The following is a 16,913-nucleotide window of genomic DNA, read 5'->3' on the forward strand; positions in this document are numbered from 1 at the left end:
GCAGCTAATGCTGGCATTAGTGCACAACTCGTGAGAGTTGCTTGGAGGTCTTCTTTTATCCTTTATAACTCTAAATGGAAAAATTTCACAGTGTTAATAGTCCATAAGCTATTTTGATGTCATATGCTGTTTAGTGATTAGATTAGGGTGGACCATTGCAATTTATCAGTTTTCCTAACAATGCTGGAATGAGAATACTGAGCCTGGAATGAGATTATATTTGTTCTATCTACTATAAAAGGCAGAATTAAAAATGAAACTGGTGAATGATGAGGCTCTGTCATATCTTGTAGTGCCTCATAGCAAAATGTTATCCCAATATCATTACTCAAAAAAGTAATTATTACATATATTACACAGAACACTTGTTTTAAAAGTAATACATTTGGGTATTTAATTACTCTCAGGATAAGCTAATTCTTTATACTATTCACTAAATTACTTACTCTGTAAAATGACCTCAACAAACTGCCTTATAATTACCATTTAACAATATAAACCTATAGGCTATGTTCCTACACACAAGTAAAAATCCTTATTCTAATGAGGACACATATATGATTTTTCTCAGTTTCTGTATTACACAAAACCGACAGCACAAAGCAAAGATGAAAACTAGCACAAAGAGACTTCAAAGCGATCTCCACAGTGATTCTACTATAGAAACATGAACAGGTAGAAATGGAGCCTGCAGCCTGACTGCTCATCAGTTTGTTACTTGTTGAAGTTCAGTGTCTGGCTGTTGGGCTTCACTCAGCATTCACTCAGCTTTGTCACTCTGGGTTCTTGGCTAGCTTAGCATGCTTTCTAGCTACCTTAGCATGTTTGTGATGGTGCTTACAGGGAACAGAAGTTGTGTAACTCTAACTGTTGTGCAACTGTTTGCATTCTCTTCTTTTTGTGCAATTAAAATAAAAGTAATGTTGATCTCCACGCTGTCCAGCACTTAAGTCTAACATCACTTCTGGGTCCAAACTCCTCTTCAATTCCCAAACTCAAACACTACGCGATCACTGAGACAGAAAAAAAAAAAAAAAAAACCCTCTGAATTCTTTCATCTTTAATATATTGATCACTGCGGTTGCTCTACCAAGTGTAACAATAAAGTTTTAACATCCAGGCATCCATGAAAATTTATGAAGTTTAACGATTTAGCTTATTAGTTTCCATCTAAAGATGATATACAACTTCTGACTGAGGGATTTGTGAAAACTAAAACGTACAGCTCTGCTATCACTTTGGACATAAATGAAGACAGAAAACTAAGCAACAGTGATGTTTGTAGGGTTACTGAAGTTAGGCTAGCTAATAATAAGGGTGTGTAAAGTGGTGGCGAGTTAGGATAATATAATAAACACATTAGCATAGTGAAGCTAGAGGATGAATGCTAACTTTTTTGAGCTATGATTAAATGCAATTGCATGGTTCGCATGGCAGGAAAAAGATGCTGAAAACACACCAAATTTCAGTCAGGAGAACTGAAATAGTCCATCCACAAAACATTAATATACTGCTGCATGGTTTGAATTACATGCTATGAAAAACTCCTGATCCTCAGCTTCATGTATCCATTCAAATCCTTGCTAGCCTCAGAATGATTCCTTTCTGACCAGTTCAAATATTTAATGTCTGGCAAACCATGAGCAGATGGGCTGTAGTTACTTTGTAGAAGTAACTAAAAACTGGGCTTTAAAACGTACTTCAAATTGATAGTGATGATAATAAAAACCCAGAGAGGCCAACAGTGATCACTGACTACTTTTAGGGCCTTGTTCAGATTAAATAGAACAAGATACAAGCGTTAAAACACGTTAAAAAGACAACATCCTTAATCCCTAATGAATGCAGTGTAGTTTGGCCCCAGAAGCAGGGATTTTACGTCTTCATTTAACAACTGGATTTTCCTCCTCTGATACACAAACTGAAATCAGATGATTGTAGCCCAAGTGCAAGAACCAATAAGTGGGATTGAAAGGCAAGCAGGCTCACAATTCCAAGGAACTGGACTACTGGGAACTACTTGTTCTTTGCTGGATTTCAATTATATGACCACGAATTCTTTTACCTTTTACTTCTAGTTTCTTCAAATTATATACATATATAAAATATGAGCTTACCACTCATATTTGAAAACTGGTCAACGCAAAAGTGACTTGGAAGACTGTAAACAACTACAAACATCTGCAGCAGACTGATAAGAGAGCGATAATCTCATGTGGAAAATAAGGCTGAGGGAGATCCTTTAATGATTGCATTAATATAAACTGGGGGTCATTTCTATAATTACAACATGTGTAATCTTACACACCTTGCAGGCAAACTTCAAAGTGTTAAAAATAACTGCCATCTCATGTTTTAATTTGCCTCAGGATAACTGTTACAAGAAATGCTGGTACAGACTGAAGTAACCACATTAGTATGACTGCAGGCTCTGTAGCTGCCGTTAAGCATAGAGAGGTAACTCGGCATCAACAGAACTCACCTGGAGGGTTTCATACCATCTGTTTGTGAGTGTGTATTTTATACCTTCATGCAGACTGATTGGCTACTATTTGGTGAATGAGAATTAGATCCCCTTGTATTTCCTATCAATTTTCAAAACAGGAAGCCGAAAAAAAAAAGCTATAAGGATGAGTTAACTTTGCCTTTCTACGCGTCTTAAAGTCATACTTGTGCTATATACAACCTCATTAAACCGGCTAAAAACCCTTAAAGTAGCTCAACCTAATTTTTGCAAACTGCTACCAAAAATAGTTTCAGTTTTTAGATAATTGTTATGATTATTTTTAAATGTGTATTATTACTAAAATTATCATTGTTAACCAACAAGTGGACAGAGCTGAACTGTTTTATTCCTTCATTCAGATGAAAATTGGTGATCGGAGAATAACTTCCACATCCTTTCCTCCCACTCAACAAAATCATAAATTATGTATGTGTGTGTTGTTGTAGCCTATGACCCAAACGTGATGGGAAGGATTTGAACATCATTTTAACCTTGTTCAATAATTGCTTTTTTAATTTTACCACACTTAAGTTGGTGAATAAAAAAAGAATATAAAATGAGCAAACCTTGCGTGGGGAGTTTGATGTGAACAGGTATCACACACCCCGGACTGTGATTTGACTCACACTTTTCATTTTTTATTCATTTATTTTGTTTGTGCCTTCTTTAGGAACACTTTCTCTTATTTTTAAGTGCCATGTTTACCACACAAATCCTCAAACTTACTTTATACTCACTTTAACAATAATCAATTGACATTCATCCATACACATGCGATTACAAAACACCTGACGTGGGGTATCATTGATTCATCCTCCATTTTTAGTTTGAGTTATTTTTGAGCTTCATAAAATTAATGTGTGAACCAGAAATTAATAACTACCTTATAAGTCTGAACCACACTTACTTCAGACTAAATGACTTTTCCTCTTCCTCCTCTCCATATATATTTTTTTGTATACGAGGGTTTAAAGCTTGACACCGTTTCGTGTGTGCACAGAATCGGTCCAGGATTACTCTCTTTGACATTGTAACACTACTCAACCAGAAACCTGAAGCAACTGAAGTTCACTTTGGTCTCATGCCTCTTAAGCCTTAATTGCTGCCAAACTCATTTCTTATCAAATGACAGTAGTGGTTAGAAGGAACGTCAGAGCAGACGGTCTGCAGAGGTTAAAACCCTTCCCCGTGGCTGTGTAATGTTTTCCCATCAATCCTGATGACATGAGCGCTCACACCCATCCCATTTTTTTCCCTTCACAAAACGAAATTTTTTTGCTTCCCACCTGTCAGGTTGTGTGAGGGGAATGATATAGGACACATTTAAGGTCTTAGCTATTCTATGTTTTGTATGTATCTATTACATATTTTACTTCAAAGTTTACTTCACTGGATTGTTATAAGTCAATTTAAAATTAAAAACCAATTTACAAGGGCTTCTAAGAGACAGTCTTAATGTACTGCTTCACTTATTCAAAAAAAAATATCTTATCATATCTTTTTTTCTGAATAGCTGTATCACAACAAAACACCAGTATGGTTTTTATTGTTTAGCCATATGTTTTGGAACACAACTTCAACATGTATCAAAACAAATGGATACTGATCCATCAATAGCTTTATACACAATGGAGTTTGTACAGCTGCGCATCTGTAACATTGATTAGCCAGACTACACCAAAAATAAATAAATAAATAATAAAACCACAGGGCCTTGACAGAGGACCTCGTGGAGTGTCTTGTGGGTAGCTTGACCCTGAAAATGGAGTGATTTCAGTTTCTGTCTGCTTTTTGGATGTTCAGCTGCTCTGGCTTCTTAGGTTACAAGGAAACAGCGCAATCACAAATATGTGTGTTGCATTATTTATGAGGACATCTTGATTTTGTTTGAAAAAACATGTTCCTGCCAAACTGAAATTAGGACTACTGATGATTTTGAATGGTTCTAATTATGTGTCATCTTTTGGAAAACTCGAAGGCTTGAAATCCACTCAACATTTAATTTACCTATACAAATATTTGAGCACAATAACACTTTTGATTGAAATGACTTAAGCGTCCAGAAACGTGAACATTGAAATCGTTATTGTTTCCACTCCACTTGGCAGCAGCAGGAGGAGGGTTTAGTCTTGGAGCTCTGATGGGTGGTAACCTTTAAATGAGTCTGAGGCAGCAGAACATCTCATTACCGTGGAGACGAGAGGTAAACACATCCTTCGACGAAGGACCGTGACAAAGAGCGCTAATTAACAAGGAGTTAAACACTTTAAAAGGCCTGATGAAAGAGTGAGAGGAAACACACAGAAATGCATACACAGACACACACACAGACACCTTAATCTATGCGATGATAAGCAGAACACATTTACCGCAAATAGCTGTTGAAGAAACATTCAAAGCCAAATGTATACTGCTAATCCTATGCCAATTATAAGTTTAAATGAAGACATTCTATAAGAATGTAATCACAATCATGTGTTAACCTTATGTTGTACGGGTGAACCGATGTTCATTAGGAACAGGAACTATTCGGTATTTGCTGGGAACTACATCAATGCTTAACTGAGGTAGAGTTATGACAGTAGAACAAATACCAAAACACTGTTTGGTTGATCTTTAAGATGGAGTGTCTTGCTCAAGGAAGCTGCTTTGCAGCCTTAAAATCTTCAGGATATTATCTGAGAAATATGTGAAAACATAACATTTCAGACAGTTGAGGGATATCGTGATCTCTAACCATCTCATCTAACCAGCATCTTTATCATCTGCTTTATCATCTTTATCATCTGGCCTTTCAAAGAAGGCTAGTTGGTGTGCACACTCTGACCAAAAATACAGAAAAGTTATAAGAAAGTATCTGTTACATATAGTCTAGAAAAAGGAACTGGGGACAACATCTCGACTCGATACTCCCATTCATGTGTTAAAAAAGGTGAAAGATTGTATGTAAACTCCCAAGTTCCATGTTTCATTCCCATGCAGACAAGTAAGATTGAGGGTAGGCTTTTTACCAGATTAGCAACTTTTACAGACATCTTTTCATAGACAGATTTTTCTCTTCAGTTCTAGAAATATTTCCGGGTTTTCTATTATTTTTTCCATGTGGCACCAGGCAGGTTTCTAGAGCTTTTTTTTCTCTAAAAGAAAATGAAACCTTCATTAAAATACTGCATTTACTGCACGTGTGAGAAATATGTAAGAAACAAAGTCAGAAAGAGGGCAAATCCTTTCCCACAGCACGGTATATCGGGCTTTTACAGCTTAGTGTTCTTTGTAACCTTTCAGAGTTTAGAGAAGCTCTCACTACCTTTGTCACTGAAGTCATCCACCAGTATGACCTCTGTGATGAGCTGCGGGGGAGAGCGGTTGAGCACACTGTGAACAGTCCTTAGCAGAGATGACCAGCCCTCATTGTGGAAAGGGATGATGATACTGGTGTTGGGAAGCTTTTCTGCATACAGCTTCTGTCTGCAGCTAGACACACACACACACGTACACAGACAAAATAGAAATAGATGTAGCACACTTGCAAATACATATATAAACACAGCGTATTCAAGAAAGGACAAGAGCATCTTATTCATATCCTGCATACTGCCTGGAATCATTCTGTTTTTTGTTTTTCTTTTTCTTGCACACTTGTCTCTTCAGTACATCTCAGGTCACAAAGAACATGTATATATATCAGCACTCAAATGAATGTGTATGGGCATGGTGAGCAGATGGCAGCTCTACTCATTTCACTGAAATACAGGTGCAATTTTCTCTGAAAGCTCAACTCAATTCCCTTTCTATCATCTGCTATTACAGAGACAATTGCATTTGTTCACCTCTTAGTAAGAAGAAAACAAAGAACAGCAGAAAACAATTTCAAGGACTGCTTTCCAATACACTCCGGACATAGTAGTGGTGGACAAGCAGACGAAGACGACCACAGTGATAGACGTAGCAATACCGAAAAACAGCAACATCAGGAAGAAGGAACACAAAAAGCTGGAAAAGTACCAAGGGCTCAGAGAAGAGCTCGAGAAGATGTGGAGGGCGAAGGTAACAGTGGTCCCAGTGGTATCAAAGCACTCTATGGAGTGACCGCAAAGCTAGACGAGTGGCTCCAGCAGATCCCAGGAACAACATCCGAGACCTCTTTTATGGTTGAATGTCCCTTAGTAAGGAGGCAAGTTTTGTCCAAAACCCGACATTTTTGCTAGCCATCAACAAGCTGGCATAATTCTGTCTGAATATTTGGCCACTCTTCTTTTCAGAATTGGTAGATTATTTAAATTTGAGGTTGGAGCTTTGAGAAGAGCATTCTAGAAGTGTAATGCTAGCCTGCAAGAATTTGAAGGCAGTCATTTATTATTCCATTTATGCAATGTACCAGCACTACTGGGTGACAATTTGCAGAGTTCTGGAAGTCTTCCCAGACATAGTGACACATCCACATAACCTGTAACCTGTACTCATCAGTTGTTTGAACTGATGAGCTTGGAATCAGCAGTTGTTTAAAAATGTCTTGAAAAGACCTTCCAACCTCATGTAAATTCACAATTCTCCTTCTTAGATCTTCACTGAGTTCCTTTCGCTTTCTCATTGTTCGAAGTATTAGTCAATCCAGTGAGAACTATCAAACAAGTCCTTATCATGCTTTCAAAGACAAATTAGTTTTTATGGTCATGATCATGTTCACTAAGGGGATGTTAATAGGCTTTGGCCTTATCAAAAACACTGTAGAACTTTCAGCACTATTTAATTAAACATTGAAGTGAAATAAAAGTGTCTAAATTCTTTTACATTTAACAGAAAAATGAGACATCAGTCTATATTGTTACAAAACTAATCTTAATTTTGAGTTTTTCTTTTGGAATACTTTAACTGCTGAGTTTAACAGGTTTTAGTCTTTGAAAGAAAAGGGAAACAAAAGACCTAAAGTCATATCATGTGGAACACACAGTATGAATAGGGAAAAACAAGGCTGTGTTCCACTGCCTGTCAGTAATTTTACCAGCCTTGTTTAGTCAGTGAAACAGAAGCATTAAGAACTAGAAACCTTTCCTTTAACATACCAAGCAGTGACTGTGCAAGTACAATAGTTAGGCACTGTGGCAGGAACGCTTTAAGTTAGTTACATCTAATAGATTGTGATGAAGCCGGAGCCTCACAAAAGTGACCGGCTGAGCGAATCTGACTATATTCACATGTTTATTTTGTGTTCTTCTTCTTTTTTTTGACAGAGAAACTTCAAAGTAAATTTCATGTCTCTACTGTTAAACTTCATCCATCCAATAAGAGCTTCTTTCATCAGCTCAGATTTACAAACATCGAAAATTTGGTCTGCTGTTGGTCTTCAGGAGGTATTGTGGACTTTACATCAGAGATTGTAGTGTTATATTCATTTTTTCACATTTACTTTCATGATGTTTTAAAAGTGCAACCATCATTTTAGATCAATTGTTTTTGAAGCTTTTTGGTTAAAGCCAATGATCTAATCTTTAATTGAGAGTTGCATAAAAAAAGGTTACAAATTTGTTCTCATCATGTATATTTACATGGTTGTCATGTGTTCCAAGGTAGTCATGTGATCAAAGAGAATAAACTGGAGCTAGGATGACAGCTTTGTGACATTTTCTAAAGCAAAGACCTTCAGATATGCTGCTAAATACATACTTAATTACTCGTGTCAAGAATGTCACCGACACGTTCCTCCTGTATCAGGGACAGTTGAACTTAGAGCAGTTATCAGCTGGCAACATGTGCTCTGACGATGGGCTGCAGCTTCCATCTTGTGCATTAGCATCGCAGCAAGAGGCAGGACCCCTGCAGAGGTGTTAATCATAAGAGGACAGTTATATTCCTGCTCTGACAGAGAGAAAGTGTAAGTGTGTAGTGAACTGTGTCAGTCGATCAATGTCTGTGTTGAACATCAGCCTGCGTGTTATTCATTCAAATAAGAACACTGGGAGACAGGCAGGCTGACTGATCGACAGGCAGCTGGCCGACGAATCTTAACAAACCTTGTCCAATTCCACAAGGGGAAGGAGTAAGTGTGTGCTTCAATTAAATCTTTTCAGTGTGCAGAAATCGAATGTGTCAGTCTCAGGTCTGGGACTGGGTGACTCTGGGGCAGTGACAACATGCCAATCACTAAGAGGCAGATGGTGCCTATAGGGCAGACCAGGTGGAGGGGTTGGGTACAGGTGTGTCTGTCTGATTGGTCACACAGGAGTGATGAATGATGGCAGCCAGTTGGAGCAGCACCAGTAATCAATGACACTCCTTCATTTAAGATATTACCATGCTAATAATTCAATTACAGCCCCACGAAACCAAGATGACTGCAGCAGCTGTCATGTAAACACCTGAAGTTTTTATGACCTTCCTAAATCTAAACACACTTCAAACATAGTGATTTCAAATCGGAAGAGAGTGTTCATAGGTATGAAAGTAACTGTGAATAGTATCAGACTAAATGTGGTCGCTCAGAATACAGAATAAGTACCTGTGTAAGGTGTACCTTTACTCGTTCTTTCTTTGTGTAGATCCACACCAGTTGGATTTGGAAATAAAGTGCATACTTGCATAAGAAATTAGCTTACTATGCGGGGATGTTTTGTGATGATAGATTCACGTTTAGTATAAGCAGGAAAACACAGGTCATCACAAGAGATGTGGCAGGTCAAGGAAAGAACGGCTTCTACAAACACTAAAAGAAAGAAACAGTCCTTGTGGAAAGCAGCTTTGAAAGCTTCCTTTCAAAGCTGCTTTCCACATGAAGGAGGAGGAAGGGTCAAGAGTCAGTGGAAAGTTCTCGTCAGGTAAAAGCAAAGCTGTGATTAAAGGTCTTTCACAATGCCAGTCTATGCTTGAAGGAAGCACACAGTTCACAGGAGTCTGGACAGGTTCTTGTTTCTTTCTCTCTCTTTTTTTAAATTCCACTTTTTTCTTGGTGTACCAAAGCCCCAGAAGTAATCCCTGACAAACACTAAACCAAACATGCTCCCTGTGACCTGCTGTTCCTGAGAAGATGAATTGATTCTTTGGGCTTTATTAAATAGGTCAAAATGTTGGCTTCTTATAAACACTTCTGGCGAGACACCAGTTCAAATAATCCATGCAGTGGCATCTGTCATATCTAATCGTAGACATGCATGTCAGTAACACATAATCATTTTCAGGCTCCTCTTGGACTTGAAGGCATTATAAAAATGGAGGAAAAAACACATTATGTTCAAAATTGTTCTTCATTTTCCAAAGTTTCATTGTAGATTTGATACAAGAGGCCCACAAGGTGAGTAATGAGGGCACACATGCTGATTTAACTCTGAACAATTTAGCCTTCAATTCTAAAAGAAAATATTGCTTGCTTTTGCTTATTTTCAGAACCCAGTCTAAAAGAAATGGACATTCATGGAAAAACAACATTTGAATGGAGAGGATGACTACATCAGAAATCCAAAGTATTCAATAAAAACTCAGAAGATTCGATTTCTGGCTTTGGAGTGCATCCATTTACCTGAAGTGCACACAGACACACACAGACACGCAACTCACTTTTCATGGCGGATGTCAGGGAGAGAGCGGTTGAGAGAGATTCGGTCGCTGACATAAATGTTGAAGCCGTTTTCCCTGTAGGCTTGGTCGACTCTGTCATTTTCTGACAGAGGGAACGGCTTCCCCTGCTCACCATTACCTATCAAACACACATGTATAGGTCAACAAATAAAGAGAAGAAAAAATAACACATTAAAAACGAAAACACCACAAACACAGAAGAGAAGTCCAACTCGGTACCTCGAACATGAAACCTCTCAAACAGTTTGCAACCAATTCAGCACATACCTGTCACTCAAAGTGTCCATGTCCAAGTCATAACTTTTCATTTTAAAGGATAAGTTGTTTTTTTTAACCTCCTAAGACCCGAACTCTTCCACGGCATGCACTTTTAATTTCTCTTTGATATTTGGGCTGATTGGGACCTGATGAATGTAAAAACAAAGCATTACCAGATTTTTTTTTTACCTAATTTTTGTTTTTAAGAAAAATGAGAGCTACATATGAGGATATTCGTTTAAAATTTCGATAGAACAGTAGCAGTATAATGTCCTCGTAAGTGGATATCAGGCCCTTGTAGAGCAAAATTGAGTAATTTGGTCTAAATAACCCAAAATGTGATGTCCACATATGTGGACACCAGGTCCTAGGAGGTTAAAATATCATGCACAGTTGACATAAAAAGGGGAGATTTTTTCTAACAATCAAAATCACCTTTTATAAGATCTAACTAGGCTGTAAACATGTTTATTTCTGCTTTCAAGTTCAGCATTTTAATATATGGTTCTCTAAGACTGGACTTACTTTTGCAGCTAGCCTCAAGTGGTCGTTTAAGTACTTCCAAAATTTAAGTTGTCAAGGTTTATATTTGAAGAATATACATCACTATAGGATTGAGATCTATAAGGTCTATTTATTAATATATATGAGGTACGCAACTCTGAAAGATATTCTTAATAGATAACCAGAACTGTGTTGTTTCTTTGGCTTTAAAGGAGGTTTTTTTCCCTGTTTCTTGGTTATTCAAATCATTTGAATAACAAACATATATGTATATATACACACACACACACACTTGTATTTTTTTTTCAACACTTGATTTTCCAGCTTGTAACAATAATGTCTGTCTATGTCAGTGTTATCATTTATGTTGTTGAACAACTAGGACAAACAAGTATATATTTGTGTATTAAAGAAAGTAGATTAATATCAGACATGAAGGTAAAATCAAAGTGTTTAACACTTTGCAAAGTATTAAAACTTGAACTAAATTTTTAATATTGATGGGAAGACAGCAAGATGTGCTAAAGCTTAAGCCCACACAAAGAACCTAGCAGCTACATTTAAAAAATGATTTGGTACAAGTGAATTCAGAATTACAGTCATCAAAATATAAATAAATGGTAAGCATAATCATTGCATTCGTCTTAGCCTGAAATATACTCAAACCAGGCTCAGCAATCCTGCATAATTAAAAAAACAAAAAACAAACCAAAAACACACATGAGAAATATTCTGCAGTGTCTATTCGTATCTTTCTGCAGAAAATACTTTCTTGCATTTTGGGGACTAAAGTGGCAGAACTACCTAAATAAAACTGTAGAAATTATCTGCCATCCAAACATAAAGAAATGTACAGTATTTTCTGAATGTCATCTGTACAGCAGTGATAAGGTTTACTATATCATATTCACCATATTATATGCCCAAGGCATAATGTTTGCAAAGTAAACAAAAGAAGAAAGAACATCGGCACAAAAGTCAAAAAGGAAAAAAAAATACAGATTCAGCCTCAGAAAGCATCATATTCAGCAGAAATCCACTGAGATCCAACAGTATCTACAGTCATATTGCATTAGGCTTTCCATCTACTCCTCATCAAGTTTGAAAAAATAGTTTTAGCTAAAGTTGTTTGGAGAGCAAGGAGTTTGGATTGCTTCAATTCAATTTAAATTCATTTAAATTCAATTAAATGGTAGAAATGGGGATGACATTTGTTCTGTTGCACCTAATTAATGAGTGGCTAATTATTCGTACTGATGATGTTAGCACCTTGAGTGAAGTGAGTGAAGAAGCACGTAGCCGACATTTATTCAGCATAACTTGGGTCTGCAAAGAAAAATGCAACTCTAACTTGCTGAATCATTTCCAGACGTGGACACTCTCCTCATATTTCATTGTTTATAATTTAAAGAATTTCCAAAGTATGAGAAAAATGCATATTTTCGCCTTGTGTGTTCCCACGTAATAGTCTTCAATTTGAATATAATTAGTTCATGGCTGTTGTGTTAACAAGGTGCAACAAGCTGTCAATATCGGCTAATCAGTTAATTGTTTAGAGTATGACACATCAAGTGTTTGTACAGTAACTATATAATACATATATTCAGCACATAGTTCAGATGTTTGACATGAACACATACTTGTGTGCCTAATCGTATTCTGTAATCTTTATCAATGCACAAACATTGTGAAGCTTAAGCTCATATCAAAAGTGCATCAAATTACACTGTGCTGCTTGTTTCATTAGCCACTTATCAATGCTCTCCACAAAAATATACACACAGGCGCACAGACGCTCTATAGTCAGAGAAGAGCAACAAATTAAACTGAACTGCCTTGTTCCATTAGGCAGAAATGATCTGTCTATATTCCTGAAGGTAACAACTGTGGAAAATAACTCCTCACTTTAATGGCTCATTTCAGCGATAAACCCTCTTCTACCTAGTTCTGTACTTTTCCCGGTTATTAGAAAGATCTTTGAAATTGGGATTTCTAGCCTTCCTCAGGCAAATACAAACCACACAGAGACAAATTATTTTTTAATATTTTTTGGGGGGTTGTTTTGTGTGGTCTTTCTGGCATCAGATTTATCGTTTTCATTACTTTCATTATGTTAGCAAATACAGTCACTCAGCTGATCATGGGTCTGCGCTAAGGAGAAGAAGCAAAAAGAAGAAATAGATGGAAGAAAATTGGAAGTGTATTATTCTCTGTTTTAATATTGGTCTTTATTTATTGAGAATTTACATATGAGCTGAAAAAAAAAGAGCGTGAATGAGTGACTTGAATGCAATAATGTCAAGCATTGATTGCAAACACTCTGAAGGGTTTCCATTGTATAAGAAGCTTTAATGTGCCCTCCTAAATTGTGCACATATAAGAAGAGGACATTCATGGGGTTCACTAATGTTGCTTGCAGAACAAGGCACATGAAAGGTTTGAAAATCATCTGTTGGATCTCTTCTTAGGGTACAGTATATCCAAGGACTTTAAGATCTTTTGGTCATGTTCAAGAGTTATGGGAAGGTGGAGCATGAGATGTAGTGTCAGCAAGGACACAGGCGCTGTAGTGGTCATTAAGATTATAGGAGAGTTGAGCTGAAAAGCAAAGCTTTTGTTTTGTAAATCTACATTTAAACTATATGTAGTAATGAGCTATGGTTAGTGGCCAAAACAATGATATCCAGGATCTCAAATTTCCTCTCTAAGACATCTGGGCTAAGCCTTAGAAATAGTGTGAAGAGTTCAGACACCAAGAGAGAGTAAAGTTGGTTCAGCCTGAACCAACTGAGATCTAATCTAATCACGGTGCCTCCTGAGCACCTTCCTGTGAAGGTTTTCTGGGGATACCTAGCTGAGAGAAAATCTAAGGTAGACCCAGAACTCACCGAGGGGATTATTTATCTCATCTAGCCTGAGAGCATCTCAAGCATTCTCCAGGAGGGACTGAAAAGCCCTGATGGGAAGAAGGATATCTGCAAACCTTTCTTAGCCTGCAATTTCATACCCGACTTTGCATAAACCGAAGAAAAAAAAGAAACAGATATAATTAATCTTTTCTTGATCAATATGAAGCACCACATGTCTGTAGGCCAACCAGCTCGAATAAATCACACACACTTGATAATAGGGATGCTGTGCTTTTCTGAGGGACGAACTTAACTGATCTAGCTCCCACATTTTCTTTTCATGCCCATATTATACATCAGATTGCACCTTTATGTCATTCTTTCCTTAAAAATATGAAAGTGCAAGGATTTTCTATTCATTAAAGCTTCAGAATGTATAGACATTTTCCTCAGTGTTAGAACCGTATCAACAATGGCATGTATGAGTTTTAAGCTTGTAGACTAGATGTTTGAAGGTTAACCAGATGCATCTGAGATGTTAGGATGTTTACATTTGTCTTTATTATCAATGCTGTTTTCTCCAAGCTGTTGAAGAGCATCACTGTCTATTGAGAAAATTAATGACTCATTAAATCTTTAAACAAGGGTACCTGAAAAAGCTGAACTCACTTTGCATATTTCTAATTTCTCTATATGCTTTAATGTGGTAGTTCAAACAAGGCTCAAACAACTAATTTTCTTCCATAATAACTACAATGTAATTCTATAAAAAGATTTCAAAAGGGATGATAATCTATGTTTCCCACTCGAGGTCTTGTTGTACAAGATTAACTGTGTTTAATAATGAACTCAGAACAGCACTTAGAGCATTGATTCGCACTGGTTCTGAGAATGAGTGAGAAATCCACTTCGAGGGAATTAAGAGAAAAGCAGCACAACTTTAGAGTTTTAGTGTATGTGTGTGTGGCCTTCTGCTAAAACAGAGCAGATGTTCTGAAAAACAGCAGCATCAGCAAAAAGTTTGTACCTACCCATGCGTGCAGCATCTCTCCTTATTGCCTCGTAGTCGTGCCAGTCGATCCGCCGCACACCGTCAAGTCCCACCTGAGTGACCTTACGCAGCTGGTTCAACCACTGCAGTGGTACAAAAAAAAACATAAAAGCCTTTAAGACTTGCGTCACAACTTTTCAGCTAAACTTACCATGTGGATGTCAAGTTTTTATCACTTACAAATGGCTCCAATGATGGATCTTTCCTCAAAATCATTACACAAGTATTCCAAATGAACGTCATTCAAGAAAGCTTGCTGAAGCATTTTATTGTTGTCATTATGTTGATATGTTTCCATAGAAAACCGAGTGCTTTCTTAAATATAGACGCAGTGCAACTGATATTAGAGGAAGAGTGCAAAGGATGTTCACTTTATTGGATGTTAAACAGTAATATTGGTATCAAAAACTGCTTAAATACAATATATGGTTAATTCACGCTTTTTATATCTCGCCAGCCTTCCTGTTGTCTTTCCTTCTTAAAGGAAAGACATCTGCTGACAGTTGGGGCTTTATAAAAAGAGGAGGGGGAGGGGGATGTGCTTTTTATTTGTTTAACACAGAAAATGACATTCAGTTTTCCTGTCATCACACACGCACACTCTTATCACCATAAGCCATTATTTTCTACACAGAATTAAAATGCAAAAAACAGCCATTTACAAAATTCTTCCCGCGTTAGAAATGACTTCTCAGTGTCTCGAGATATTACAGGATCACAGCACAATGGTTAATCAATTAGCTCCGTGGGAGGATGCAATTAGTGAATTGTTGTTAATACAAATGATAAGTCTGACTGCATGGAGTATTATTAACCAGGCTGTTAGCTGATACCACAGCAGAGTCAGACAAACAACGATGATGAATGTACAGCTGTTCGTTTATTTCCTCTTTGCTCTTCTGCTCAGTGTTAACACAGTCAGCCAATCAGCCAATATCCTCTGTATTTCAGTAAGTATACTTTAATAATTTATCCCAAAAATGTAATATAGTATGCAATTTTACAACACCATTTTTAAACAAAGTATATAATCACAGTGGATGGACCAATTTAGACAAAAGCCCAGATGATTACAAAGGTCATGACTAAATATGACTCTCTGACCCCAAATACATGTTTGATCATCCTTAATGCCAGACTCAGATTGTTAGGGGAAAAAAATTAGTTACCAAAATCATTATGATTCATGCTCTTGGCGCTGGGAACCTGATTAGGAGTTGAACTTGGCCGGCTGTGAGACAGGGAAAAATCGGGTCATCTACTAATTGAAAGGCCAGTGGTTTGAGTCCTGGCTTCTACAGCCAACGTATCAAAGTGTCCTTGGGCAAGGTACTGAAAGCCAAAGACTGCCCTTAATGCAATATTGTATGAATTGAGTGTATGAATTTCCATCTAAATATGGCTTGTAGTGTCATGCACATTGAGTGGTCGATTAGACTAGAAAAGCACTACATAAAAGCTTATTTATCATTTATTGTCACTGAAGTTCTCCAACTTGTGGTGATGACAGGTGGAAAAACCTCAGGGAAGGTTTTCAAGTTAACTGTTTTCAACTGTTCTCTTTCCTCGGGCATCAATTAGGGCTGTTTTCTCAAAGCCGGTCGCATGAGTCATTCACCCACAAGGTGTCCGTTGGCGGCTGAGCTGGACGCATAAGGTTATGGCATTAGTGAGAGGCATCTGTCTCTTCCAAAACGTCATTTTATCAAAGTTTACACACTAACGACGAGAGACTAATCTCAACTTTTTCTCAAGAAGTTAAAGGAATTATGAGTGGGAGTGAAAATACTGTTAACATATGACATTCTGTGAAATACACAAGAAGGGGTCTCATACATTAGACCAACGAGACTAAATATCGACCACAAGATTACCAATTCCTTTATTTGTGTACAGACTTGACAGCTGAACTCTTCAGTTCTAAAATTAAATGACTGTAAAGCTTCAATTTAATGCAACAGCTCAGTCATTTCATGTGCTTTTACAATGATAATAAACTATGGTTTTTAGTGACACTGTTAGAGAGGTATTCATTTTTTTATAATACCTGTTTCCTTAGTCTTTTTTATTGAGGGTGTGGTTTGTAGCAATGTTATATCAGACTGCACATTATGAGATGTGACCAACCCATCTGCAATGCCTAATTAAGCATTCAGTGAATGTACAGCTGAGATTT

The 16,913-nt window shown here is 37.2% G+C and overlaps 1 protein-coding gene across 1 annotated transcript in view; it reads right to left on the reverse strand.

The window, feature by feature from the left end:
- Positions 1-16,913, reverse strand: part of LOC146661226 (polypeptide N-acetylgalactosaminyltransferase 10-like) — a 96,000-nt gene that overhangs the window by 55,292 nt on the left and 23,795 nt on the right. The window contains exons 2-4 of the mRNA XM_085421322.1: positions 14,718-14,820; positions 10,055-10,193; positions 5,814-5,980 (exon numbers count right to left, since the gene is read on the reverse strand). Coding sequence (XP_085277448.1) covers positions 5,814-5,980; positions 10,055-10,193; positions 14,718-14,820 — 409 coding nt within the window. The remainder of the gene's footprint in view (positions 1-5,813; positions 5,981-10,054; positions 10,194-14,717; positions 14,821-16,913) is intronic.

The sequence above is a fragment of the Rhamphochromis longiceps genome, linkage group LG10 (assembly GCF_057381845.1).
Source record: "Rhamphochromis longiceps isolate RC_006_pf linkage group LG10, R_longiceps_female_GT1.1, whole genome shotgun sequence".
In the NCBI taxonomy this organism is placed as follows: Eukaryota; Metazoa; Chordata; class Actinopteri; order Cichliformes; family Cichlidae; genus Rhamphochromis; species Rhamphochromis longiceps.